We start from the raw sequence: 27,714 nt of genomic DNA, 5'->3' as shown, positions 1-27,714 counted from the left end.
GTGTTTACGTAACACGCAGTCCAGGGGCGGGGCTTGCGGCTAGAGGGCGGGCGGCGGTGGCTCGGGGCCTGGTCCCGCCGGTACCATGTCCAAGACTGTGGCCTATTTCTACGACCCCGACGTGGGCAACTTCCACTACGGTGAGGAACTTGGCCGTGCGCGAGGAGCTGGGGTGCAGAGATTTCTAAACAGGGCTTGCAACCCCAGGGGTGGAAGCTGACGAACTCTCTTTCCCCCCCCTCTCAGGAGCTGGGCACCCTATGAAGCCCCATCGTTTGGCATTGACCCATAGCCTGGTCCTGCATTATGGTCTCTATAAGAAGATGATCGTGAGTCCCGCTGCTTCTGCTGAGGTTTGGGGCTGGGAGTGAGCAGTGGCCTTTGGATTGCGTGGGCTGTACTTGAATGCACTGAGTGCAACCCGCCCTCGGGAAGTAGACACCAGGAGCACTCCCGGTTGCGGGTGGCGTCCTCTGACATAATGGGAATTAACTTTTCACCCCAGGTCGTTTTCCCTTTAACCTCAGACCTTTGCCCTAGGTCTAGGGCTACGGTGATGTGGTGTGGGTTGAAGACAGATGTGAGTCTCCCCTGCATCTTATATTTATATATTTACTTATTCTGCCTTGCTGAGGATCAGAACCTAGAGATTTATGAATGCCAGGCAAATGCCTCTACCACTGAACTGCACCTTTAGCTCCCATGAATTTTAAGGACACAGTGCTCTGGCACTGGAGATGGGAAGCAGGGAGGCTTTATTACTATGTCTGAGTGTGGGGCTTACTCTGATTTCCCACCGTTTTTCTTTTGCTACATTTCTCTATCTCCAAGGAGCTAGAACAGCAAATACAGCTCTGCAGCACTGTGAATAAGTTTGTGTTTGTGTGTGCATACAGCGAGAGATGTTCCGGGTAATCTCTTCTCAACCTAGAATAACTCTACACAGCTCTGCTTAACTGATACCCATTTCTCTATCTCCTATATATACTTATACATATATATGCTATCTTTCCTAGCTTGGAATTTATAGTTGTAGAATAATAGCAGACTTGACCCTTATGCACTATGAGGGTAATGAGGTGCAGGCAGTGGTTTGGTCATACAAGATAGGTAATGTTAGTGCAGAAAACTGAATCCTTTGAGGTTGTTTGTTTGTGTATTCTTGATTACATTTTATAGAAGAAAAGTTTTTTCTTTACCTAATTTTCAAAGGGATGTGTGAACCTCCCTCCCCCCTCTACTATTGAGGATGGTTAAGTATTTGGCTTAACAACTGGGAATTCAATTAGGTTGCCACACGTCATCATTGTAAGGCTTATTAAAGAGGTAGGTTTCATTAGGTAGCCGATGAGGAGAACACCACGCGCTATTCAGTCAGGAGAAGTTTATTTACTGAACTGCTTGCTGCCCCTGTGTACATGGTGGACAGGCATGGCTGAAAAGGAAAAGGGGCGACCTACCTCTGGGCCAGGACTTATCTAGGCCAGGGACAAGAAGAGGTGTGGCCAGGAGGAGGAAAGGTGTGGCTACACTGGATCTGGACTTGACCTCAGTGCCTGGGACCCTCCAAAGGTCAGATGGGAGGCAGGTGTCCCGAGGTGGCCCAAGATGTGACCTAGCTGGAGGGGAAGGTGACTGCTTCCAGGTCTGCCAGTTACCTAGGTAACAAATACTGGGCAGAAACTTAGCCAAGAGGTAGGGAGGTGTCCCTGTGCAGACCTTACAACCATGAAGAACCTAGGTGGGAAAAGAAAGAAACTAGGGGAGAGAGGCAGAGTCAGAGCCTAAGAGAGGAGATGAGTATAGAGAAAATTGGGACAAGGAGATTTAGTGAACAGGGCTGGTGGATCAGGGCTCAAGGCTGAGGATGTAGGAGAAGCTGAACTGGAGGTGAGAAGATGAGGAAGTAATCTTCAGGGGTCTTGATTAAGATAGCTGACCTTTGTCTCAGAATAATGAGTGAAGGGTGGAAGGATTGTTGCACATTGTTTTGAACTGGTTTCAGTGTCAGACCCTGCCTAGTTCATCTTATGTCTCCATTCCCAAGGTCTTCAAGCCGTACCAGGCCTCCCAGCATGACATGTGCCGCTTCCACTCTGAGGACTACATTGACTTCCTGCAGAGAGTCAGTCCCACCAACATGCAAGGCTTTACCAAGAGCCTTAATGCCTTCAACGTGGGCGATGACTGGTGAGAGCACTTTGATGCCATATCCTTTAGTGAAGTCCTTTGGTAGCAGTGGGAGGATATAAAGGGGGCCCTGTGCTATATATGAGGGACACAGTGAAGAATAAGAGCAAAAATTTAATATTGCACCAGTACTAAGTCCTGTGAAGGAGAGATTCAGGAACAGGATTATCTAGGCTAGTGTTGGAGATTGAGCTAAGATTGAGTAGGAAGTATTTGGGTAAAAGTTGATTTGAATGGAAGCAGTAAGGATGACAGTGCTAAGGGTCTGTGGTAGGATGGAATATGACTCATTTGAGGAATAGGGGAAAGGCAGAATGCAGAATAAGAAGAGAATGATATACATGGAGGCTGAATGAGTCCTTTTAAAAGAAAACAAACAACCCTGCTATAAATTGAGATTTTTTTTCTCTCAGAGTAGAAGATAGTTATTAAAGTATTTTTAAAAGAAAAGGAGTGACTTGATATGATCAGATACAAGTTAGATACTATGGTAGAGGGTTAGATACTATGGTAGAGAACAAGAGAATGGCAGCAAAGATGATCCATGATCCTTGCTTACACTGTAATAAACATCCATGAGAATAACCATAATAACTACCAGGTACTTAGTTCTATTTAAACTTTTTTTTTTGTCAGTCATGGGGCTTGAATTCAGAGCCTGGGCAATGTCCCTGAGCTTTTTTGCTCAAGGCTAGAGCTCTACCACTTTGAGCTAAAGTGCTACTTCCAGTTTTCTGGTGGTTAATTGGAAATAAGAGTCTCTTGTACTTTCCTGCCTGGGCTGGCTTTGAGTTACGATCCTCTGATCTCAGCCTCCTGAGTAGTTAGGATTACAGGCATGAGGCAACAGTTGCCCAGCTTAAACTTTTTTTTAAGACAAATATCAAACATTTCTGAAGGTAGAGTAGAGCCGTGAAGTCATACATCATCCAATTTCAACACTTAACAAATAAATGTTACTTCATCTGTATCCTCTTATGTTAGATTATTTTAAGGCAATCACAGCCTGGTGTGGTGTTGAATGCCTGTAATTCCAGCATTTGTATGGCAGAGATAAGATTCATAAACATTAAATAAGTACAATTCATCCATAGGTTTTTTTTTTTTTTTTTTGCTGGTCCTGGGACTTAGGGCCTGGAAATTGTCTCTGAGCCTCTTTGTGTTCAAGGCTAGAGTGCTGCCACTTGAGACATAGCACCACTTCTGGCTTTTTCTGAGTAGTTTATTGGAGGTAAGAGTCACACAGACTTTCTTCCTGGCTGGCTTCAAACCACAATCCTCAGATCTCAGCCTCCTATAGTAGCTAGGATTAATGGCATGAGCCACTGGTGCCCTGGCTCCATAAACATTTTATTTTATATTTATATATGAATTCAGGGCCTGAGTGCTATTCCTGAGCCTCTTTGTGCTCAAGGCTAGCACTCTACCACTTGAGTCACAGAGTGCCGCTTCTGGTTTTTGAGTGGTTAATTGGAGATAAAAGTCTCATGGGAAGTTTTCTTCTTGGGATGGTTTGAACCATGATCCTCAGATCTCAGCCTCCTGAGTAGCTAGGATTTATTTATTTATTTATTTATTTATTTTGGTACCATCACAGGGCTTGAGCCTCAGCACCTGGGTATTATCCCTGAATGTTTTTGCTCAAGGCTAGTGCTCTGTCACTTGAGCCACAGCTTTACTTCCAGGTTTCTGGGTGGTTAATTGGAGTAAGTCTCACAGACTTAGCCCAACCTGGCTTTGAACTGTGATTCTCAGATCTTAGCCTCCTGAGCAGCTAGGATTACAGGCATGAGCCACCAGCACTTGGCTTAGCCACTTAATTCTTACATCAACCTGAGACATAACAGTTCTTTTATTGATGATGTATGTAAATAAATGGAGGTTGGGGAGATTTAGGTGGCTCAGGTGAGTCACCTAACTGGTTCGCCAAGGTGGTAGGATTTAGATACAGAGCCTTGGTTTTTTGTATGTTTATTTTGTTTTGAGACCGGGCCTTGCTATATAACCCAGGTTGGCCTTGAGCTCACCAACCTCCTTCCTCATCTCATCCTCCTGAGTGCTAATATTAAAGATGTGCACCAATATGCTGTGCTTAGAAGTTGTATTTTCTTTCTTTTTTTCAAAATTTTTATTGTGATTAAGTGGTTACATAATTTCCCAAATTTCACAGTATTGTGTGATAGTGATGCTTAGTTAAAGTCACAAACACATTCTAACTTTCTTAGGGCAAATTGTCTATCATGATCTATAACATTTATGAGTTCTGTGAGTTTTGTGATAGTTATTTCTTCAACATTGGGTGATATGTACATTTCTTTTGTTTTGCATAGCATCAGGTGTTCCCTCTTTCCCACTTGTTCCCTCCCTCCCTCCCATCGTTGCCATTGAATTGCTTAGTTCATTTTGATCAATGTCCAGTGCAGCTGATGGGTCCCGCTGTTGTATGTTTTACCCTGATTCTCTCTAGTTCTGTGTCATCCTCCTGGTTTCCCTCCGGTGTGCACATATATACTATATATGTAATCAGCAGCATGGGGTTATTTAATAGTGATTCGACTTGATGAGTGGAAGTCCTTTGTTTCTTAAGTCTTGTTAATTTTGTCGTATCACCTTACATTTTGGATTTAACATCCACTTATCAGGGAGACCATGTGCCATTTGTCTCTTTGCTCTTGGTTTACCTCGCTCAACATGATTTCTTATAGCTCCATCCATTTCCCTGCAAATGCCATTATTTTGTCCTTTCTAATGGCTGCATAATATTCCATTGTGTATAGATACCACAATTTTTGGATTCATTCATCTGTGGTGGGACATCTGGGTTGTTTCCATATCCTGGCTATTGTGAACAGTGCTGCAATGAACAGGGAGGTACATGTCCTTGTATACTGGTTCCTGTTGTTCAGGATAGATATGCCTAGAAGTGGTATGACTGGGTCATAAGGGAGGTCAATATTTAGCTTTCTGAGGACCCTCCAGACTGCTTTCCAAAGTGGTTGTGTAAGTGTACATTACCACCAGCAGTGTAATAGGGTTCCTCTTTCTCCGCATCCCCTCCAGCATTTGTCGTTGGCTGACTTTAGGATGCGGGCCATTCTGACTGGGGTAAGGTGGTTTGCATTTCCTTCACAACCAGGGATGGTGAACATTTCCTCATGTGTTTCTTTGCCATTTTTATCTCTTCTTCTGAGAAGTCTCTCTTTAGTCCCCTTGCCCATTTAGTAACTGGTTTGTTAGGTTTGGAAGGGATTAGTTTCTTGAGTTCTCTGTATATACTGAATATTAACCCCTTGTCTGATATATTGCTGGTAAATATTTTTTCCCAGTTAGTTGGTTGTCTTTTTAGCTTGGTTGCTATAACTTTAGCTGTACAGAAACTTTTTATTTTAAGGTAGTCCCATTTGTCAAGTCTTTCTCCAATTTATTGTGACCCTGGGACTCTGTTCAGGAAGTTCCTGCCTGTGCCTATAAGTTCAAGTGTCTCTCCTACTCTGTCCTGCAGTAGTTTCAGAGATTCAGGTTTGATGTTAAGGTCTTTAATCCATTTTGAGTTGATGTTGGTGCATGGTGATAGGCTGGGGTCCACTTTTAGTTTTCTGCATTTGGCCGTCCAGTTTTCCCAGCACCAGTAGTTGAAGAGGCTGTGTTAGAAGGTGTATTTTCAAACCACCTCACTTACATGTTTCCCTGAAAGAAGCTACTGACAGATGAGCTATGGCTTCAGGATAGAGGCCAATATCTTCCCACCCTTACCTCTCAGCTCATCTGCACAGGATGCCTTCTTTGAATGACCTTGGCTCTTCATTCAACCTCTTCAAGACTTTCTGGCCTTCCACACTATCTCCATGAAGACTGGCTGACCTGTGGCTACCCCCCTCCTTTCCTCTTCCCACTCCCTTTCTCTCTCCTTCCCTCCCTCCCTCCCCCCTCTCTCTTTCTCTTTCTTTCTTTCTTTTCCCTCCCTCCCTTCCTCCCTCCCTCCCTTCCTCCCTTCCTTCTCTCTTTCTTTCTTTCTTTTTTTTTTTTTTTTTTTTGGGTCCGGTTGTGGGGCCTGAACTCTGGGCCTGGGCGCTGTCCCTCAGCTCTTCAGCTCAAGGCCAGCACTCTACCACTTGAGCCACAGTGCCACTTCTGGCTTTTTCTGTTTATGTGGTGCTGAGGAATCGAACCCAGGGCCTCATGCATGCAAGGCAAGCGCTCTACCACTGAGCCACCTTCCCAGCCCCCTTCTCTCTTTCTTTTTCTCTTTCTCTCTTTCTCTCTCCCTTAGATGGTCTTAGGTTCCCAATTCTCCCGTCTCAGCTTCCTGAGTACTGGAATTATAATTGTGCACTACCATATACAACCAAGAAGCCTTTTTTTTTTTTTTGTGGGGGGGGTGGGTTGGGAAGGGAATACTGAGGTTTGAGCTCAAGTTGTTAGGTTTTTTTTTTTTTTTGGTCATGGGGCTTGAACTCTGGGCTTGGGCACTGTCCTTGTGCTCTTCAGCTCAAGGAGAGCTCTACTGCTTAAGCCACAGCACCACTTCTGGTTTTCTAGTGGTTTTTTTTAAATTGGAGATAAGAGTCTCATGGACTTTCCTTCCCGGGCTGGCTTTGAATATTGATCCTCAGATCTCAGCCTCCTGAGTAGCTAGATTACAGGCGTGAGCCACCAGCGCCTGGCTAAGTTGTTAAGTTTTGTAGGCTGGTGGTCTGGTTATTTGAGCCACACCCTGAGCCCCCTCTGTAAATCCTGTTTTTTTATTTATTCTTAATATATATATTTTATTGTAAAAATACTGTACAAAGGGGTTACAGTTACTCTAACAGGTAATGAGTCCATTTCCTATCGAGCATTGTTACACCCTCCTTTATTTTCCCCCTACCATCCCTTTCCTTCCCACCTCCCCAACTCCTCCCTTCCCCCTCAAAAAATTGCAAAGTTCATTTTCAACATGGTGTCTTGTACATCTCATTGTTACAGTGGGTCAACCTGTATTATTTAAGTATTTTGTTATATCCTTCCCCCTCCCCAAATTAGAAAAATGTATATATAAGATGCAGGACACTGGAATCAAATATAGTGACAACAGGGGTCGTACCATGGGGGAAGAACATACAAAGAAACAAACAAAAAAAATCACCTAGTACATTATAAATACATTAAAAAGAACAGCAATAAAGATAAAACCTCTTGTGTCCCTATCTTGGGGTTCATTTCACTTAGCATCAGGTTATATGGTCATATGTACATAGCTTTTGACCTCTACTGCTTGTCCTAGACATATACTAGTTATTGCAGATAAGGGAAACCATGGGACCTTTGTTTCTTTGAGTCTGGCTTACTTCACTTAATATAATTTTTTCCAAGTCTTTCCATTTCCTAACATATGGGGTGGTGTCATTCTTTCTGATGGAGGCATGGAATTCTCTCTCTCTCTCCATATAATATATCACATTTTCTTGATCCAGTCATCTAATGAGGGGCATCAGAGTTGGTTCCATATCTTAGCTATGGTAAATAATGCTGCAATAAACATAGTTGAGCTGGTAGCTTTAGTATGGCTTTGTGATTGTTTGGGTAAATGCCTAAAAGTGGGATTGCTGGGTATAGGGAAGCTCTATGTATAGTCTTTTGAGGAACCTCCATATTGCTTTCCAAACTGGTTGAAGAAGTTTACTTGTTCAAGTTTACTCCCACCAACAATGTAGTAGGGTTCCCTTTTGGCCACATCCCCTCCAGCATCTGTTGTTATTAGATTTCTTGATTATAGCCATTCTAACTGGGGTGAGGTCAAATTTCAATATTGTCTTAATTTGCATTTCTTTTATGACTAGAGAAGTTGAGCATTTCTATGGCCATTCTTTTTTTTTTTTTTTTGGGTCCGGTTGTGGGGCCTGAACTCTGGGCCTGGGCGCTGCCCCTCAGCTCTTCAGCTCAAGGCTAGCGCTCTACCACTTGAGCCACAGCGCCATTTCCGGCTTTTTTCTTTTTGCTTATGTGGTGCTGAGGAATCGAACCCAGGGCCTCAGGCATGCAAAGCAAGCGCTCTACCACTGAGTCACCTTCCCAGCCCCATCTATTGGCCATTCTTATTTCCTCTTAAAGAAAAGTCTTTAGCCCACTTATTAATCGGGTGGTTGTTTCTTTGAGGATTTGTTGTTGGGGGATTTAATTTTTTGAGTTTTAAGTATATTTTAGATATGAGACCCTTGTCAGTTGTATGACTAGTGAAGATCTTCTCCCAATCCATGGGCTTTCTATTGATCTTGATTGCTATGTCTTTTGCCATGCAGAAGCTCTGCAGTTTCATGCAATCCCATTTGTCCAATCTTTGATTTGTTGTGTTTCTGGGTGCTTATTAAGAAAATTTTGGCCTGTGCCAAGGAGCCCTAGAGTTTCTCTTATTCCTTTCTGTAATGTTTTCAGGGTGTGTGCTTAGACTTGGAGGTCTTTGATCCACTTGGAGGTGATTCTGGTGTAGGGTGATATATGGGGATCTACCATAGCCTGCATCACTCATTTGGTGTTACATGCTGTCTTGAGATGTTTCTTGCCTTTTTTTACTCCCACTTGGAGTTTGTTTGTTTTTTCCCCTGCAGCTATTTCCAAGCATGGGAATGCAGAGTCAGCCCTTAGGCAACAGCTGGAATCCTATGATGTTCTTTTTTATTATTATTATTATTATAAAAATCTATGATATTCTTTGAAGTGGTAGGAATACCACTTCAGGGCCATTTGTGCTGCTAAACAATATCTGTTAAGCTGGGGAAAGTTAAATTAATTTTAGCAATGGAAATTGTGTTATGCTTATTTGTGTTTCAGAGGAGAATCTGGAGTTTTCCTTTCCTTTTTACTTTAAGTTAATTTTGGAGTCTTTTGAGAGTAATATAGTATGAATAAATAGCCAAATTATACTCAAAGCTTCTAATGAAAAAAAAAAATCCCAGACATTCATTCCTTCCTCTCATAAATTCCCTTTCTCCAATGACAACCACTTTTGGCTCCTTTATGTATTTCTTCTGGTTTTTAACTTTGGATTTCAATATAATAAAATCAATTTATTCTCACTAGTGATGTGTAGTATTTAGGAAGTACCTACTAGGTGCTAGACTTTCTCTCTTTTTCTTTCTATATTTTTGTGGTACTGGAAATTGAACTCTAAGGTCTTATGCTTGCTAGACAGGCACTCTACCATTAACAATGGTTCCAGACTCTAGGTACTATTTTAAATATTTTGAAGTCATTTACTCATTTAATCTCAACAACCTCCTGTTTGTTTATTTGTTTGATTTTTTAAAAATTATTATCATTATTATTTTTTTTTTTTTGGTCGGTCGTGGGGCTTGAACTCTGGGCCTGGGCACTGTCCCTCAGCTCTTCAGCTCAAGAGCGCTCTACCACTTGAGCTACAGCGCCACTTCTGGTTTTCTGGTGGTTTATTGGAGATAGGAGTCTCACGGTCTCTCCTGCCCGGGCTGGCTTTGAACCGTGATCCTCAGATCTCAGCCTCCTGAGTAGCTAGGATTACAGGTGTGAGCCACCAGTGCCCGACTATTATTATTATTTTTAATTGTGAAAATAACAAACAGAGGGGTTACAATTACATGGGCAAGATGATGAGTACATTTCTTATCAAGCATTGTATTTGCTTGATTTTTGAGACATGGTCTTGCTGTATAGCCAGGGGTAGCCTCAAACTCACTATGTAGCCTGGCAGAAGCAGGGTTTATTATTGCCTGTTTTTTACAGATGATATTTAGGCATAGAAAAGTTAAACAGTTTTATCCAAACTCATCATTACCAGGTGTTTGAACTAGGTAGTTTGGCTTCTGAATCTAGGCTCATACCTTTCTAACTTGAATTGTCTATTAAGCCTGTTGCATGGGATATGAGCATTTATTTTCTCACAATTTCATGCTGGCTTCCCCTTCCTCACAACTTTTTGTTTGCCCTAGAGATGATAACTGTTTTTTGTTTGTTTGTTTGTTCATGTGTTTAGTTTTCTAAGTACCAAACACTAATTCTTTCAAACCTATTTGAAAACAGTAAAACTTCTTACAATCCTGTTTTTCACAGGGTCAAATGTATTAGCTATACTATTTTCTTGGAGACCTGAAACTAGGATTTTTTTAAACTTTTTTTTGGCCAGTTCTGGGGCTTGAACTCAGGACCAGAGCACTCTCCCTGAGCTTCTTTTGCTCTACCATTGAGCCACAGTGCCACTTCTGGCTTTTTCTGTTTATGTAGTATTGAGGAATCAAACCCAGGACTTCGTGCATGGTAGGCAAGTACTCTACTACTATACCACATTCCCAGACCTAGGATTTTTTTTAAGTCAAGTTTGTGAAGGTATAATTACATACAGTAAATTCATAATTCACCTTTTTTGCCACTATTGACTGTTGGTTAGGGCCTGTAATTCTGAGATCTAAGGATCAAGGTTTGAAGGCAGCCATGCAGACAAATCAAATCCAGAAGTCTTATCTCCAGTTAACCAGCGAAATGCGAGAAGTAGAGGTGTTTCTCAAATATAGAGAGCCAGCCTTGAGCAGAAAAAGCCAAATGCCAATACCAGGCCCTAAGTTCAAGCCCCAGTACACACACACACACACACACACACACACACACACACACACACACACACACACACACACACACACACACACACACACACACACACACACACACACACACACACACACACACACACACACACACACACACACACACACACACACACACACACACACACACACACACACACACACACACACACACACACACACACACCCCTACCTCTTTTTTTAGGTGTCATATTTCTTAGAATTTGGATAGAATATATCCTTTACTCCAAAAGGCCTCTCATACCCTTTTATAGTCAGTCCCTGCTTTCTACCTTAGCTCGGGCAACTGCTTAAGAGTTTTGCTTTTTCCAGAATGTTATGTAAATTGGGGCATAGAATATGGAACCTTTTGTGTCTAGTCTCAAGCCTTTCCTGTTAATATAGAATAAAGGTGGTAATTGTTACAGATGATATCATGGCAGTGCCACACAATGAGCTAAAGAATTTCTTCCAGTTATCTCACTCATGTTTCACATAAATAGGACTGCAGTTCTTTCTGCAAAGTATATGACTTTAAAGAATATAATTGAACATCAAGTTAAAGTGTTGTACTCCTAGAAAACTCTTAGGAAGCTGGGCGCTGGTGGCTCACGCCTGTAATCCTAGCTACTCAGGAGGCTGAGATCTGAGGATCGCGGTTCAAAGCCAGCCCGGGCAGGAGAGACCGTGAGACTCCTATCTCCAATAAACCACCAGAAAACCGGAAGTGGCGCTGTAGCTCAAGTGGTAGAGCGCTCGCCTTGAGCTGAAGAGCTGAGGGACAGTGCCCAGGCCCAGAGTTCAAGCCCCACGACCGACAAAAAAAAAAAAAAAAAAAAAAAAAAAAAAAAAAAAAAAGAAAACTCTTAGGAAAAACAGAGCTCATGTTTTGTTTCAACTTATCTCCTTTTTTTTCTTTGTATATTAAAGAACCTAAAAAGCTGTTTGTTTCTTTACCTACTTAATGTATGGACTCCCTGACAGAGCGAAATACTTCTTTACTTCCTTTCCCATGCTTTGCACAAGGCTTGGTACATGAGTTGGTTCAAAATATTTGTTGAGGGGCTGGGAAGGTGGCTCAGTGGTAGAGTGCTTGCCTTGCATGCATGAGGCCCTGGGTTCGATTCCTCAGCACCACATAAGCAAAAAGAAAAAAGCCGGAAGTGGTGCTGTGGCTCAAGTGGTAGAGCGCTAGCCTTGAGCTGAAGAGCTGAGGGACAGTGCCCAGGCCCAGAGTTCAGGCCCCACGACCGGACCCAAAAAAAAAAATTTGTTGAATAAACTTGCAAATAGTTCAGGTGTGTGGGAGAAAGAGTTAAACTGAGGAGTTTGGGTAGACAGGGAGGCATAGGAAGAGACTAGTCAAAGGCAAGAGCATCCAACCTGCCCCTCTTCCTGCAGCCCAGTGTTTCCCGGGCTCTTTGAGTTCTGCAGCCGTTACACAGGTGCATCCCTGCAAGGAGCAACCCAACTGAACAACAAGGTGAGAGAGCCTGACTCCTGGTTCTCATGGGCACCCAGCTTGATGGGTAGCAGGAGGAGGACTATGAGTTAGGTGTTTGTCTTTTCAGATCTGTGACATTGCAATAAACTGGGCTGGTGGTCTGCACCACGCCAAGAAGTTTGAGGTGAGTATTGGGGGGAGGCAGTGACTCCCCTAGGTAGGAAATTAATATGACAGTAGGGGACAGATTGGTGGGTAGAAGAATTGTTCCTCTATTCCTGAAACATTGTCTTGTTATAGGCCTCTGGCTTCTGCTACGTCAATGACATTGTAATCGGCATCCTGGAGCTGCTCAAGTAAGTAGCCCAGGAGGAGGTGGGGGTACTTGTGAGACCTGTGGCTGAAGTGGTCCCTCAGATTCAGCCTGGCCTCCTTCCTTCCTCACTGATGCTTTTCTTAGATAGCCTTTTTCTCTGCTGTGCTGCAGATTCCCTGCTGCCTGCTCACATTTCAGCGTGCTCACACTTCCCTCTCCTGCCCCTGTCTCCAGTCTTCAGGGCTGCCCTTAGGAAACTGGTGGGATTAGGTTTCAGGTGACTTGGCCAGAAGCAGGCTTTAAATAATTCCAGACCCTGAGTGAGTTGTATGAGGGGCTCTTCCTCTAACTCAGACCTTGGCTTTTCCTCGCCCTAGGTACCACCCTCGAGTACTCTACATTGATATCGACATACACCATGGTGATGGTGTTCAGGAAGCTTTCTACCTCACTGACCGAGTGATGACTGTGTCCTTCCACAAATATGGAAATTACTTCTTCCCTGGCACTGGTAGGAAATGGGGATTGTTGTCCTTCAGATTTCTTTTTTTTTTTTTTTTGATTCAGAGTCTCCCTATCTAGTCCAATATTCAAATGTACTATTTTTCTACCTCACTTTCCCAAGCATGTATCACCGTGTTTGGCTACACCCTTCAGCTCTTTACCATGACTGACTTCTTTCTGACTTGAACTCTTATGTCCTCTCCTTAGAGAAACCTTTCTGTCCATTCCAGCTTTCATAATCATCTCCTTCCCCATTTTTGTATGACCTCACCCTGTCTGTTTCTCCCAGAGCACTCAAGCACTGGCTGTTAGTTATATTTATTATGCTTTGTTTTTTCTTATTGTCTCCTTTCTCATCATATTAATCCCAAAAAGTATGAGCTTGGTACGATTTCATTAATTTCATTAGTTTTCTCCATTGCTATATTACCTGTGTCTACTACACATGGGAGCGGGTGGTATGTCATCAAAAAGTATTTGTAGAGTCAGGTGTGGTGGTACATAACTATAATCTTAACACTTGGGAAGCTGAGGCAGGTAGATTGAGTGTTTGAGGCCAATCTGGGCAGCATATTGAGTTCTGGGCCACCCTAAGCTACATAGAAAAACTCTGTTTCAAAAAAAAAAAAATTGTGGGCTGGGAAGGTGGCTCAGTGGTAGATTGCTTGCCTTGCATGCATGAGGCCCTGGGTTTGATTCCTCAGCACCACATAAGCAAAAAGAAAAAAGCCGGAAGTGGCGCTGTGGCTCAAGTGGTAGAGCGCCAGCCTTGAGCTGAAGAGCTGAGGGACAGTGCCCAGGCCCAGAGTTCAGGCCCCACGACTGGACGCAAAAAAAAAAAAAAAAAATTGTTTTGTATGTTATTGAAGAAACACAAGTTGAGAGAGACTGAGTAGCTCTATAGAGGCTGTGGTAGAGTTCTTAGATGGGGCAGCTGGGTTGTAGCAGTCTCTCTTTCATAGTCATTGCCCCTACCCTCATAGGTGACATGTATGAAGTTGGAGCAGAGAGTGGCCGCTACTACTGTCTCAATGTGCCCTTACGGGATGGCATTGATGACCAGAGTAAGTACTGACATTTTTTCCCTGCTCTCATACCCTCGCACTTCCATCTTGCTTTTTTTCCTTCCCTCCCTTGCTCCCTCCCTCTCCCTCCCTCCTTCCCTTCCTGCCTGCCTGCCTGCCTGCCTGCCTACCTTCCTTCCTTCCTTCCTTCTTTCCTTCCTTCCTTCCTTCCTTCCTTCCTGCCTTCCTTCCTTCCTTCCTTCCCTTCTTCCTTCCTTCCTTGCTCCCTTCTTCCTCCCTTCCTTCTTTCCTTGTGACTGGTTTATCTACTGTTGAGCCATGTGTCTTAGGATGAATGGCTCTACAATTGTGAGGTCCTGGAAATTGTGTACCATATAACATGTCTATGTACATTTTTCTGGGAAGGGGATTTTCCTTCATCACTCACTCATAGCAGTGTGAGGATCCTCTATAAGTTCAGAAACAGCTGTGTGATTCTGTGGGTTTCCTTTTTCCTGGGCTACATACTCTCTCAGCCCCTTTTTCCTTTTGTTCCCTGTCTCCCCATCCCCTTGGGGTGCCAGGTGCCCATCTTTGGCCCTCTCCCAGGTTACAAGCACCTTTTCCAGCCAGTCATCAACCAGGTGGTGGACTTCTATCAACCCACATGTATTGTGCTCCAGGTAATACTGTCAGTCTCTCCCTGAGAGGGCTTCGCTTGGCTTGGGAAAAAAGAGTAGGGAAGAGAGCTTTTCCAGGTTGCTGATGTCCTTGGTGTTCTGTTCAGTTGTTTTACTGCAGCTGCCTGATGTTTTGCTTTTTGCAGTGTGGAGCTGACTCTCTGGGCTGTGATCGATTGGGATGCTTTAATCTCAGCATACGGGGACATGGGTGAGACTTGCTCTCCTTGCTCTTCCCAGATTTTCAAGTAGTCTTGTGCTTTGGTTAATGGAACAGGGGTATTTGTGAAATGTACCTCACCTCTTCTTGGAAATATGGCTACAAATTCTGCTTTGAACTAGGGTTCCCTAGATTGTCATCATTTGCATAAGAATACATTGAATATGTCAGTAATTCCTATTATGTTCCAGGTATTGTTACACTAGGTGTTTACAGTTTAGTGTAGGAAGCAGACACAAAATCAGTAAGCAAGAGAGATAAATAGATAGTAGAAATCCTATGAAGGAAAAAACCCAGAAAGCTGAGATACAGGTTAACAGTGGGGAATCTACATTAGATAGCATGATTTGAAAAGGGTTTTCTGAAGAGGTGAAACAGAAGCTGAGAGTTGGAGGCTAAGAAGGAGCAAGCCATAAAAGACTCAGAAGAAGCCTGTCCCAAGCAGTGAGTAGGGCCCATGGGAAGAGCTAGTGTCTTGAAGAAATGAGATCAATGAGGCCAGAATGTAGGAGCCAGCTTGAAATGATTTGTTGTGAGGTCCTCAGAGCTGAGCATACTGAGATTTACAGAGAGCTTCAGAGCTTGGTAAAGAGTGTGAATTATATTCCATAGATGATGGGAAGCCGTTCAGGGATTTTGAGCAGGAAAGTGACATGATCCCACGTGTTTTTAAGTGACTTTTGTGACTGCTGGAGTGGTGAAAGGCTGAGGTGGAACAGGGGGGGACAGGATGGCTTCACACAGGTAGACCAGTTTGGAGTCATTGATATTATCTGGGCAGGGGATGTGTCTAGACTACAGTAGAGGAGATGGTGATGGATAAAAATAGGGATTTGTATTCTGAAGACTAGAAATAACAGATTAGAGAAGTGCCAGGGAGTGTGTTGAGCAGAACTGAAAGTCAAGGTGTACTTTATCTTAAAATTTTTATTGAGACACAAAATATTAAATTACACAAATCTTAAGGGTACCACTTAATGTAGTTTACCTTGCCTTCTTTTCTAAACAATACCTATATACCTTGTTCCACTCATTCCTCTGGGTCCTTTTAACAGGGAATGCGTTGAATATGTCAAGAGCTTTAATATTCCTCTACTGGTGCTGGGTGGTGGTGGCTATACTGTCCGAAATGTTGCTCGCTGCTGGTGAGTATGCTCCCTTCATTGTCCATTGTGGCCCTCCTGAGATTGGCCGGGGAAAGCGGGGGCATTAGCCCACATAGTCAGCCTACCCACTCTGCTTGTTGGTTTCAGGACCTATGAGACATCACTGCTGGTAGAAGAGGCCATTAGTGAGGAGCTTCCCTACAGTGGTAAGGACCACCCCACAGCAGGAAGGCCCTTCTCATCAGCTTTCAAAATGACCCCATTTCAAGGCAACATAGGACATTTTATCTACTAGAGCTCTTTAGACTAAACTCTTGAGGCTCAGAGCAGAGCAAAAATTGGGCAGCTGTTTTACAGGGGATCCAGATAGAGAAAGAGATTGGAAAGTCTTGGGGACTGCCTCTGTTGGTCTGTATCATACTTTCTGGCTCATCCTCTTACTTCTTCCCTGCTTCAAGAATATTTCGAGTACTTTGCCCCGGACTTCACGCTTCATCCAGACGTCAGTACCCGTATTGAGAACCAGAACTCACGTCAGGTCAGTAGCATTGAGGAGCTGGGCACAAGGATGTGGGAGCTCAGGAGGGGTCTAGGATATATGAAACAGGAGAAACCAAAGAAAAGGGCTAGGAAGTAGAGGTGTGACTCAAGTGGTATAGTGCTAGCCTTGAGAGAAAAAGCAAATAAACAAGAGTGTGCTACCCTGAGTTCAAGCCTTAGTACTGGCACAAAAAAAGAGAAGGCCTAGGAAGCCGCCCAGGATAAAGTAGATGCAGTTGGGATGGATGGGGAGAGACTGTTGTCAGCTGGAGGACAAACTAGGATGGTTGGGCTGAATGATGTAATCTATGAGTGTAATCTCAGCTACTTGGGAGGGACAGTTGGGGAGGATTGTGGTTTAAGGCCAGTTTGAGCAAGGAGTTAGCAAAAGTCTATCTTAGCCAACAAGCTTGAGTATGCATGTAATTTTAGCTAGGCAGAAAGCAGAAGTAGGAAGATCATGGGTTGAGACTGGCTTAGGCAAAATCATGAGATCCTATCTGACAATAGAAGTATGAGCTAGAACATGGTTTAAGTGGTATCACACTTAGCTTACAAGTATAAAGAAGGCCCTGAGTTCCAATCCTAGTACCACCAAAAAATTAAATACAATAACTAGATAAGCAAGGATGGTAGGGATGGAAGGAAACTAAAAGGGTGATGACCTGAAAATAACTATTCACTATCTCTGTTTCTCATCTCCATCCAGTACCTGGATCAAATCCGCCAGACAATCTTTGAAAACCTGAAGATGCTAAACCATGCCCCTAGTGTCCAGATTCATGATGTGCCTGCAGACCTCCTGACTTATGAAAGGACTGATGAGGCTGACGCAGAGGAGAGGGGTCCAGAAGAGAACTACAGCAGGTCTGGGGCAGGGACTTGAACAGGTGGTAGCAGCAGGCTTTCTGGGGGAAACTTACAAGGGAAAAAGCAAGTTGGAGGCCACTAGTTTACTTACCCCTGGATTACCTTCTTAAGGCTGCCATGAGTTTCCCACTCCCTTAGGCTGTTTTTAATGATAGAACTATTGTAAAAATTATAAACAGCATCAAAATATGTTGTTTGCTTTCATATAGTCTCAGACCCATTTCACAAAGTAATCACTACTAATAATTTGATTTATATCTTTTCAGAAAGGCCTTTTTCTATAGATTACAAATATTACTTCTACATTACTATACACATACATGTTCAATGTTTGTTGTTTGTGTTTGTGTTAATACAAGGAAGGACATTCTAGACATGTTTCTACAACTTACATTTTCTCTTTTTTAATAAGATATATCTTTCCATCTCTCTTTCCCTTTCTTTCTCACTCTCTCCATAAAGAGGCTTAAGCATTTTATCAGTTGCATAATATTCCATTATATAATTACTATATAATTACAGCATATTTTAAACAGTTACCATCTATGGACATTTGCATTCATTTCCCCCCCCCTTTTTTTCTTATTATAGTAGTAAAGAATGTGGCAATTAACCCTCTTACAAACTCATCCTTACATACTTATTTGAGTGGATTACATTCCTAGAATTATTGCTGCTAGATCAAAGGCTGTTTGCAATAAGAAGTTCTTACATTTCCCGCCAAATTGCCTTCCAAGAAGTCTGGGGGTAGTTTCCATTCTTGTCACCATCTTTGTCCTGGGTCTGAGCTGAACAGGTCACTGCCCATGCCCATGGATGAGGCTCTGGTTGATTGTTCTGCTCTGCTCACTATTTCAGGTTTGAGAGCTGTACAGTGGTTATGTTTTTCAAAAAAGCCTTTATTTTCTAAGATACGTACTGGAAATATGAAATGAATTAGGAGGAAACCAAGACTAGCGTGGTTTTTAAAAAAAAAAATTCCAAAACTTTTCTGGAAAATGAAGAGCAAGTAACAGAACATAGTGTGGAAATGTATAATAGAGAACGGATTTCCTTCTTTGACTGAGAGACAAGCTGAGCTGGACCCTTGCAGGACACTAATCCTGCTCCTGTGTTGGAAATGGCGCTGCTGCACTGATAGGCTTCTTAGCTCCTTATAGCATTTGCTGTGGGTCCCACAGTTTTGGGCTCTGTCTCTTTCCTCTGGACTTGATTGCTATAATTTCTCTTATGAACATTTGTTATTTCCTGGCCTCAGGGATCCCTTTTGAGCCATGTCTCCTTCTCAGCTTCTCCAGGTATCTAAAGCTTGATTTTTGGAAATTGATTTTTACCATCTGATTTGGCTTGGCAAAACCTACCTATAAGTTGGTTTTGATGTTTGGCTTTTTCATCTATAGTTCTAGACTAACATCTGGGCCAAACTCTACCTTGACCCACACCCTTTAGCCTGTAGCCAACAGACACCTCAGGCTTCTTCCTGTTCCCCAGCCCTACCTCACTGTCTGGCCATTATCTGAGTTCCTGTTCTTCTTTGATGCCTGTAGCTTAGCTTGCATAAGCAGACTTGCAGCTGGGCAATACTAGGAAAGTTGAAATCTGGAGGATCTTGGACCCTGGCTAGTTTGGGCAGAAAGTATGCTTGATTCCATCTCAAAATAACCAGCCAAAAAAGCAGGGCTGGAGATGGGGGTCTAATAGCACTAGCATAGCAAGTGCAAAGCTTTGAGTCTGAACCACAATAAAGAGTTGTCTATTTTGTGTGTGTGTGTGTGTGTCTCTGAACTTTATTGCTCAAAGCTAGTGCTCTACCACTTGAGACACAGCTCTACTTCCAACTTTTTGGTAGTTAATTAGAGATAACAGTCTCATGGACTTTTTCTGCAGCCTTCTGAGCTGATTACAGGTGTGAGCCACCAGCACCAGGTTTAACAGTGGCTACTTTTGCCCGTTTGCCAAGCACCAGTTTAAGTGCTTGATGTTATGACATGCATATCATTATGTCACCATTCTTTTGCCATCAGACAACTCTGTGGGGTGGGTTTTATCTTCAAATGACCAGAGGAGGAATCTACTCAGAGGTTAAGTAACTTTCCTAGGGTCAGGACTGAGATTCAAACCTGAGTATCTGATTCCCACCTTTTCCCCTTGTTTACTGAGAGGTAACAGACTTGACTCACGTGCACAGGGTTTTCCCTGACTTTCTCAGTTTCTTTGGTGACTTTCTCAATTCTCCCTCTTAGAGTAGCTTTTCAAAAGGAAGGAAATGAGCATTGAATACTCACGGAGTCCATGTTGCTTTCACATCTGGTCTCTTTCTACAGATTGATCATATGTTGGTTCTCTGCTTAAAACTCTTTCTTTCTTTTGTACTTAACAGAAATCCCATTTCTGTGGCTTACAAAGGCCCTGCATGCTAGTCCATTCCCCATCCCTGATCTTATCTGAAATCACTTTCCTCCATGCACATGGCTCCTAGCCACCCTGGCCTTCTTGTCTTTCTGGAACACAAGTTTCCTCTTACCTTATGATTTCCATGCTTGGAATAGTTTTCTAAGGCCTTTCCTGCCCAGCTGCTGCTGTGCTGCTGCTGTTGTTGCTGCTGCTGCTGCTGCTGCTGTTCCTCCTCCTCCTCTTCTTCTTCTTCTTCTTCTTCTTCTTGTTCTTTTGTCAGTTGTGGGGCCTAAACTCTGGGCCTGGGCACTGTCCCTCAACTCTTCAGTTCAAGGCTAGCACTCTACCACTTGAGGCACAGCACAACTTCTGGCTTTTTCTGCTTATGTGGTGCTGAGGAATCGAACCCAGGGCCTCATGCATGCAAGGCAAGCACTCTTCCACTGAGCCACCTTCCCAACCCTGCCCAGCTTCTTCTCACACTTTAGATCTATCATTCGTTTAAAAAATTTATTATATTTTGCCGGGCGCTGGTGGCTCACGCCTGTAATCCTAGCTACTCAGGAGGCTGAGATCTGAGGATTGCGGTTCAAAGCCAGCCCGGGCAGGAGAGACCTTGAGACTCCTATCTCCAATAAACCACCAGAAAACCGGAAGTGGCGCTGTAGCTCAAGTGGTAGAGCGCTCGCCTTGAGCTGAAGAGCTGAGGGACAGCGCCCAGGCCCAGAGTTCAAGTCGCACGACCGACAAAAAAAAAAAAAAAAAATTATTATATTTTATCATCTTTAAGTAGTTACACAAAGGAATTACAATTCAGTCTGTCAGTTTATAAGTACAGCACATCCTTATCAGTATTATCCCTTCCATCATTCTCCCTCAAAGGCCTAACATTATTATTTATCTCTGATCACTTTCTGCTATGCCCCTTTATTTCATTCTGTTCATACAACTCTCTGAAGTTTCAAGATTGGAGGCATGGCTCATTGGTAAAGTTTCTTGCTTACCAAGGAGTTCAAACTAGTACTGGGGGGTGGGGACAGGGTGGGGTTAAGTATATTTGTTTATTTGCTTTGTTAGCATTAGTCTCATTTATTTGGTAAGCTTCTGAGGACAAATAGAAATCTTGACTGGCTGATTCTCCAGTATATTGCTAAGGCTAGTCTCCACAAATGTTTTCTGAACATGTGAATGGATGAAAGCATAGCCATTGGTCTCAACAGCAGGAGATGAATGAGTCCCTGACAGAGAGAACCCAAGAAATGGCTCTGGAGAGGGAAGATGCTGGGAGAAGACCAGAACTTGGAAAGCGAGTTCCCAATCTCTCCTCTTTTGCAGGCCTGAGGCACCCAATGAATTCTATGATGGAGATCATGACAACGACAAGGAAAGCGATGTGGAAATTTAAGAGCAGCTTGGGATGCTTTGTTCCAAGGAATTCCTTTTCACGTCTGGATTGGGTGGGAGAGAAGGATATGGGTCCTTCACTCCTGGACTGGTTACCTCCAGAACTTTTACTAATTTGGGGGAAGGATTTGGAGACCTCATGTGTTTCTAGAACCATCTATACCCCTTTCCTCTATCATAGCCTGACCATGGTACCTTTTATGAGTGGGATGGGACTAGGATAGATGTCTCTGGGGAATTATGGGCACTGAGCACTAGAGGACATTTCCCAGATCTCTGGCCCCTTATTTTTTTTGTTTACCTCCAACCCTGAGACTTGGAGATGAAAAAGTAGACAAGACTGAGATTGCCTCTGACATCTTCTCTTGGGTAATCTTACTGCAGGCCTTGCTTCCAAAACACCTAGAATGAAGGTTTTGGGGGACCTTGACTCCTAACACCTTAACTCCTGGTGATTAAAAGTATAATTTCAAGTAAGGGGAAATGTCCTGTAAAAATGTCCTGTTCTACTTTTTGGCTTTGTTTTCATTTTACCACTGTTTTTATCCAATAAACCAAGTTGGTATTTTTTTATACATATCTGTGAGTATTCTTGTCAGTTACCTATGTGTAAAGTGAGAGGGAAATAGGGATGATAATACACATATTAAAAATAATAAGGTTATTCAGTACCCTATGTTAGACTCTGTGTATATATTCTACATGAATTATTTTACTCACATATAAGGAGTTAATAGAGCATTCTGCTTCAGAGTTAGCTAAACATGGGCAGTGTACTGGCTTACGAGGAAGATGACTTCAGAACTTGAAAATAGGTTTCAGGTATGATGATGCTAATTAATAGATATATGGTGAGTATTTAGCATAGTGCCAGATAGAAAAATGTTTATTGTGTCTTTGTGAAGAACAATGCTGGATACTGTTATGAACATGGGCCCTTCCCTTGGAGGAGTTTATAATCAGTGAGAAGCATGATAAATGTAGATGTTGACTGTGGTACAAGAAAAAGGAATGATAAATGGGTTACTCCTTCCAATCTTTCATTGTTTTCAAATACTAGTTTAGAAAGTAATTCTTTAAAAACTGTTATGGACAAACTGAGTTTCAAGTGTAGGTGGACAGTACAGTGTAACTTGCTATTAGGCTATCTGAAGGTCTTGGACACAAGGGGATGGACAGCCTTATGAGTCATCAGGGTCTACATTAAGCACAGGGAACCCAGTAAATCACTGATCCCACCACAGATGTCCACTTGATCTTTTGCCAGCTTTAGTCAAGATTATTCAGTCCATACTGGGATTGCTAGGTGCTACATTGTTTCCACACAGGAGAATACATGTAGCCAGCAGATTAGATGAAATTGTTGAGATCAAGCTAAACAGAAATTTACTCTTGGAGAACCCATTCTTTTCAGGCATGTTTGGCTTATGCCAGTGGGGAATCCTTATTAAACAGAGTTTGTGTCAATTATGTATCCTTGGGCAGGTTACTTCCACTTTCAGAATCAGAATCTCTTATCTGTAAAATTGTGGTCGGGGTGGAATTTATCACAGGAGATTGAGGATTCATGTGCCAGAGTTTTAGATGGTCTAGCGTAGAGTGTGTGGTAACATATGCTAAGTGGTTACTGTTGTTTCAAACTGTTGTCAATAATTAGTTTATCCATTTAGAATCATACTAGAAAGTGATCCAGGACTCAGAACTGAGCAGTGTAACTCCAGAGCTAGTTCGGAATCTAGCACTTGACCTGCACAAAAGCTCTGTTCTTGGCACATAGCTTTCAATACACAGCAGCTGTCTGCTTTTAATTTGTTTCATGTGCTCACTTCACAGATCCATTGCACACGTGAAAACTGCCTCATTCCCAGAAATCTCAGCTCTCAGTTTTATACCAGAATAATGGTCTCATTTATGCGAATTTCGGTTCAGATAACATCCTGTACTGTGAGGTCTAAGCTTTACAGCCACGTGGGCGCTGCATACGAGCAGAGCCTGTGCAGCACCAACCGCCAGGGGGCGCGCCTCGCCGTCGCGGCCTGGGAGAGCTGCACCGCCCACTCTCCACCCCCCCACGTGGGTGCTAATGGTTAGGCCCGCCGGGCAGGTAGCGCGCTTCCGCGGCTTTCCTCCACCCCTCTCCCTTCCCCCATTGGTAGGGGCGGCGGGTCCGGGCGGAAGTGGGGCAGGCGGGCGGGAGCGAGGCGTCACCGTTGTATATTCATGAGGCGCGCGCAGCTCGGCATGCTAATAAGGCGGGGCGCGGCGACAGGCTAAGAAGCTGCTGGGCGGCGGCAGCGGCGGGCGCGGAGCAGCTAGGCGGGAGCGGGGCGTCGTAGACACTGGGTCGCTGGCCAGATCGAACCGAGACATGGAGCCGCCCGGCCGCGGGACCCGGGATAAGAAGAAGGGTCGGAGCCCGGATGAGCTGCCTGCGACGGGCGGCGACGGCGGCAAATCCAAGAAATTTGTGAGTGTCCCTCCCACCCGTCCCCCTCAGCCCGGCCGGGCGGCCGCCCCCGGGACTCCGGAGACCCTCGCAGCCCGTCCCGGGGGCCGCGCGTCGGAGCCGTGGGAACCGCCCCCGCGCCTCCCTCCTGGTTTTGCTGGGTTCTCGGCTCCGCAGCCCGACATCCTCCCCTCCCGGCAGCCCCGGGATCCCACCTGGCCCCGACCCCCGCAGCCTGTGGGCTTCCCTCACTTCCCAGACCGCACGCGGGGCCCCCCACTCCACGGCCTCTCGGGCTCTCAGTCCCCCTTCCTTTCTTCTGCCTCCACTACCCACACACACACACACCTCTTTCTGGTTCCCCGTGTCCATGTTTAATGTCCTCAGCCATAACTCCTTTTTGGGTTTCTCATTTCCTTGACTTAAAAGGTCACTTCCTCATGCTTGATCCGTTTCACCTGCTAACTTTCCTCCCGCCCCGTCCTCTTGTGGGCCCTCAGCCGGGGTGTCACCTGATAATCCTTCCCCTCAGGAATGTTACCTGACTTGGGCCCTAACTTCCCTTCCTCCCTAGGACATTTGTCCTTGCGATTACCAGGATGGGTTCCTGCCCAGCTCCTGTAGCCATTGGAGCAGGACAGCCGTCCCATCGACTTCCCATCTTTCCTCTGTCTAGAAAAGCTGTCTCTTTGCCCTGTTGCTTATCAATTTTCAGAGGGTTAGAACTCTCCTGATTATGCTCTTCATGACCCATATGATGATAAACCTCCCCAGTGGGGAGGAAGTTAAACTTCAAGTCCAAGAAGTTTGTGAGTAATTGAATTGCTTTTTGTGTATTTCCTATGATAACCATCTTAACTCTTCTTCTGCAACCTTCTGGGCCCCAGGCTACTGGCATCCCTTTCCTACAAGAGTAGTTTTTCTCAGGTGCCAAATTACTTCCTATCCTGATTTAAATGAATATTGACATTTATGTAACTTTATTATATTTTATTACCTGTTGCCCATCCTGATCATCTTTCTCCTCTCCAGGGAGCTATTTGCTGGCTTTGTACTATCAAAGCTTTGAAAGATACTGAGCACTGCCCAAGAGAGAGAGGCTTGGTCTTAATCATTGCTAGTTAGTAACTTAATTTACTTAGTCTACTCTTCCAAGTGCTTATACCCCAATCCTACTATCTCATTGTACTGACCAAATAGCTTGTAATGCTTCCTTCTTGATTTCTCTCAGCCTCCCCTCCCCATTATTCTGACCCAGCTCCACAAGTTTGGTTAGAAAATGGTAAGTGATGGAAACAGGAAGAAAGTGTTTTGTGACCTGGATGATTGGGATGTGGAGCACTTTAAACAGAATTAAAATAGTGACTCATATCTTCCTACCTATTTTGAGCAAGACCAGGTGCTCTTGGACTGTCAATTCTGGTGACGTACAGGCTGTCAGCAACTGATTTTTATCTAGTGAACACCTTTCTTTCTAGAAATACAGGGTTAATAGTAATAGCACTTCCTCCTTGATGACATTTTCCTAGGTTGTTTGGGATAAAAACTCTTTGGTTAAGAGAGCTTTCCTTCCAAAGCTTAAGTTCCTAGTGCCTATATATTCTTTCTACTTATGTATCTTTTTGTTTTGATTTTGTTTCTATGGCTACTGTTTGGCCTCTTTCATCGAAACTCCTGCCGTTTTGTAATGACCTTTATGACTTGTAAATGTTTTTTCAAGTACTTAGTAGAATTTTATATATGCCTTTTATTTAATCCTAACATGTGTGTCCTTCACAAATTTGCGAAACCTACTGTAGTGTGTGTGTGGTGCTGTAAGGTGAGAAACTTGTGGATACTCAACTTCTTTTCACCTGTTTTTTTTCTGGCATATCCCTGGAGCCTTGTATATGCTGAGTGGATCTGGCTCACAGTTGTTGATATTTGCTTTAGCATGGGTGGCAGGCTGAACCACGTTCTCTTTTTCTGGGTTGTTGATCTTAACCCTTACTCTGCTGAATCTTAAAAACTAGTTATTACATTACAGGTAGTGAGGAAAGAGTAGAGTCAACAGCTAGGGAATTAGGAAATTTTCAGGAGAGCGCTGCTTAACCTTCTAATTGCCAAGTATAATCTACCTCAAGGCATCAGAATATTCTTTTTTATGAGAACGCTGAGGAAATGCCAGACAAGGAGCTAGGAGCATTTGTATGTATATGTGGGTGGGTGGAGTGGGTGAGATTACTGGTGTGCTTTTGTTACCCTTGGCTTAGTTTTCTTGAACTTCAGGCTGAAACCAAACTCAAAGCTCCTTCGCCTACTCTACTTCTTCTAAAGAGTCTGCCCTCTGGAATTCCATTAAGAACATACTTTAAAACTGCACTGGATTGTGCTTGAAGGTTGTTTGCGTTTGAAAGGTTGCAGTCCTTTTGCTGGTGATAACTTTTTGAGCGGGTTGTTTGCATTTGAGGTGAGGTGAGGGGCTCTTTAATTGCTGCTACATACATTTCTGGGCTTAGGAGGTTCTAAGTAAAGTGTAGCTGATGAAAAAGCATAGCTCATTAATTGCCCGAGATCTGTTTTAACCCTGTGAGACAAGCGTGGAAAGGAGGTGGAGTCCAAGTTTACAAAGTGGTTAGGAATCACTGGGGGGGGGGGGGGGGGGAGGGAGGGTTGGGAGGGAGGGGGGGAGGCAGCAGGCAGACACACAAGCCTGTTCTGGGCCTTGAACTCAGGGCCTAGGTGCCGAATAGGAGTTTTTTGCTCAAGGCTAGTGCTCTACCACTTGATCCAAAAACTCCACTTCTGGCTCTTTGATGGCTAATTGGAGATAAGAATCTCACATTTTACTGCCCAGGCTGGCTTTGAACATGATCCTCAGATCTCAGCTTAAATAGCTAGGATTATAGGCATAAACTGTCTAACCTGGCTAGGAATCATCTTTTTAAAACACAAGATTGTTTGTTAGAGATGTTGACATGAATGGTGAAATCAGGCAGCCTGGTTTTCCCTCGTAGTGTTGTAGTTGTTGTTTGGTCCCTACTGGGGATTGCCCTCTACTATTTGAGACAGGTCCCAGTCCTTCTCCCTTGGTTCTTTGAGTCTGACTTCTTCGGGACTATGAAGATTCCTTTTTCTAGCATTATTCCAGTTCCTTTCAGAATCTCTTCAGATGGAGGATAATAAGAATTCTGACTGAACAGAGTGTTTTTTACTTAAGCAATGATGAATGTGGGTGTCAAGTGGACTGATTTTTAAATACATATAAGGGGAGTAAGTATATTTTTGAAATATATATATATATATATATATATATATATATATATGGGGAGGATGTTGGAAGGCTGCAGAGTATTCTTGCATTTAATAGACTCCATGCCTTCTCATACAATTGTGAAATTAATACATTCTAAGAATATTGCTTCCTGATTCAGTTGGGAGCATGACTTTGAAAAACATGAATTTTTGTGTGGGAGTTAGGGAGAATAGATATATTTTTTTAAAATCTTGTTTAATTTGGATTCCTGTGTTGAATTATCATGTTTCAGTTTCACAGTTTTCTAAAGCAAAGTGATAGAGTACAAATGTTTAGTCGTGGGCCCCTGACCAGAATTAGAGCAGCAAAAGGTGAAGATTGTTGGGCAGAATTTTGAGACAATAGAAAATGCAGAGAATATGTAGATTTCTGCCCATCTCCTTAAAGAAGACATTAGCTTAGTGGCAGAAAACAGAAATATGCAGCAAGCTTTAAGTCATTTCCCTCCTCCTCCTCCTCCTCCTCCTCCTCCTCCTCCTCCTCCTCCTCCTCCTCCTCCTCCTCCTCCTCTTCCTCCTCCTCCTCCTCCTCCTCCTCCTCTTCCTCCTCCTCCTCCTCCTCCATTTTGCTGGTCCTGGGGCTTGAACTCAGGGCCTGGGCACTGTTCCTGAGTATGTCTGTGCTCCAGGGCTAGCATTCTACCGCTTGAGCCACAGCACCACTTCCGGCCTTTTCTGTTTAAGTAATACTGAGGAATCAAACCCAGGGCTTCA

The 27,714-nt window shown here is 43.7% G+C and overlaps 2 protein-coding genes across 3 annotated transcripts in view; both read left to right on the top strand.

Annotated features, from left to right (window-relative positions):
* Nucleotides 1-43: 43 nt before the first annotated feature.
* On the top strand, nucleotides 44-21,837 carry Hdac3 (histone deacetylase 3). 2 transcript variants are annotated; one of them, XM_070036252.1, is made up of 15 exons: nucleotides 44-140; nucleotides 247-329; nucleotides 2,048-2,190; nucleotides 12,180-12,261; nucleotides 12,350-12,406; nucleotides 12,523-12,578; nucleotides 12,916-13,049; nucleotides 14,026-14,106; nucleotides 14,656-14,729; nucleotides 14,873-14,937; nucleotides 16,002-16,091; nucleotides 16,200-16,258; nucleotides 16,511-16,590; nucleotides 17,302-17,459; nucleotides 21,192-21,837. In XM_070036252.1, the coding sequence occupies exons 1-15, from the start codon at nucleotides 86-88 to the stop codon at nucleotides 21,259-21,261; spliced, it is 1,287 nt and encodes a 428-aa protein (XP_069892353.1). In that variant the 5' UTR covers nucleotides 44-85; the 3' UTR covers nucleotides 21,262-21,837. The 2 variants fall into 2 exon arrangements, with proteins under 2 accessions (XP_069892353.1, XP_069892352.1); XM_070036251.1 differs by having other exon boundaries at nucleotides 247-353.
* Nucleotides 21,838-23,593: 1,756 nt separating this feature from the next.
* The window catches only part of Diaph1 (diaphanous related formin 1), a 104,721-nt gene continuing 100,600 nt past the window's right edge, over nucleotides 23,594-27,714 (top strand). Inside the window, exon 1 of the mRNA XM_070036249.1 lies at nucleotides 23,594-23,727. Coding sequence (XP_069892350.1) covers nucleotides 23,629-23,727 — 99 coding nt within the window. The 5' untranslated portion in view covers nucleotides 23,594-23,628. The remainder of the gene's footprint in view (nucleotides 23,728-27,714) is intronic.

The sequence above is a fragment of the Dipodomys merriami genome, unplaced genomic scaffold, assembly GCF_024711535.1.
Source record: "Dipodomys merriami isolate MVZ:Mamm:240054 unplaced genomic scaffold, mDipMer1.0.p SCAF_27, whole genome shotgun sequence".
In the NCBI taxonomy this organism is placed as follows: Eukaryota; Metazoa; Chordata; class Mammalia; order Rodentia; family Heteromyidae; genus Dipodomys; species Dipodomys merriami.
This window is presented reverse-complemented; position numbering and strand designations above follow the sequence as displayed.

Excerpts from the sequence above, each read along its gene's own strand:
- Hdac3 (XM_070036251.1), top strand. The coding sequence starts at position 86 with ATGTCCAAGACTGTGGCCTATTTCTACGACCCCGACGTGGGCAACTTC. Across the intron at positions 12,262-12,349 it reads CAACCCAACTGAACAACAAG|ATCTGTGACATTGCAATAAA; the intron begins GTGAGAGAGCCT and ends TTGTCTTTTCAG. Across the intron at positions 16,092-16,199 it reads CGAAATGTTGCTCGCTGCTG|GACCTATGAGACATCACTGC; the intron begins GTGAGTATGCTC and ends TGTTGGTTTCAG.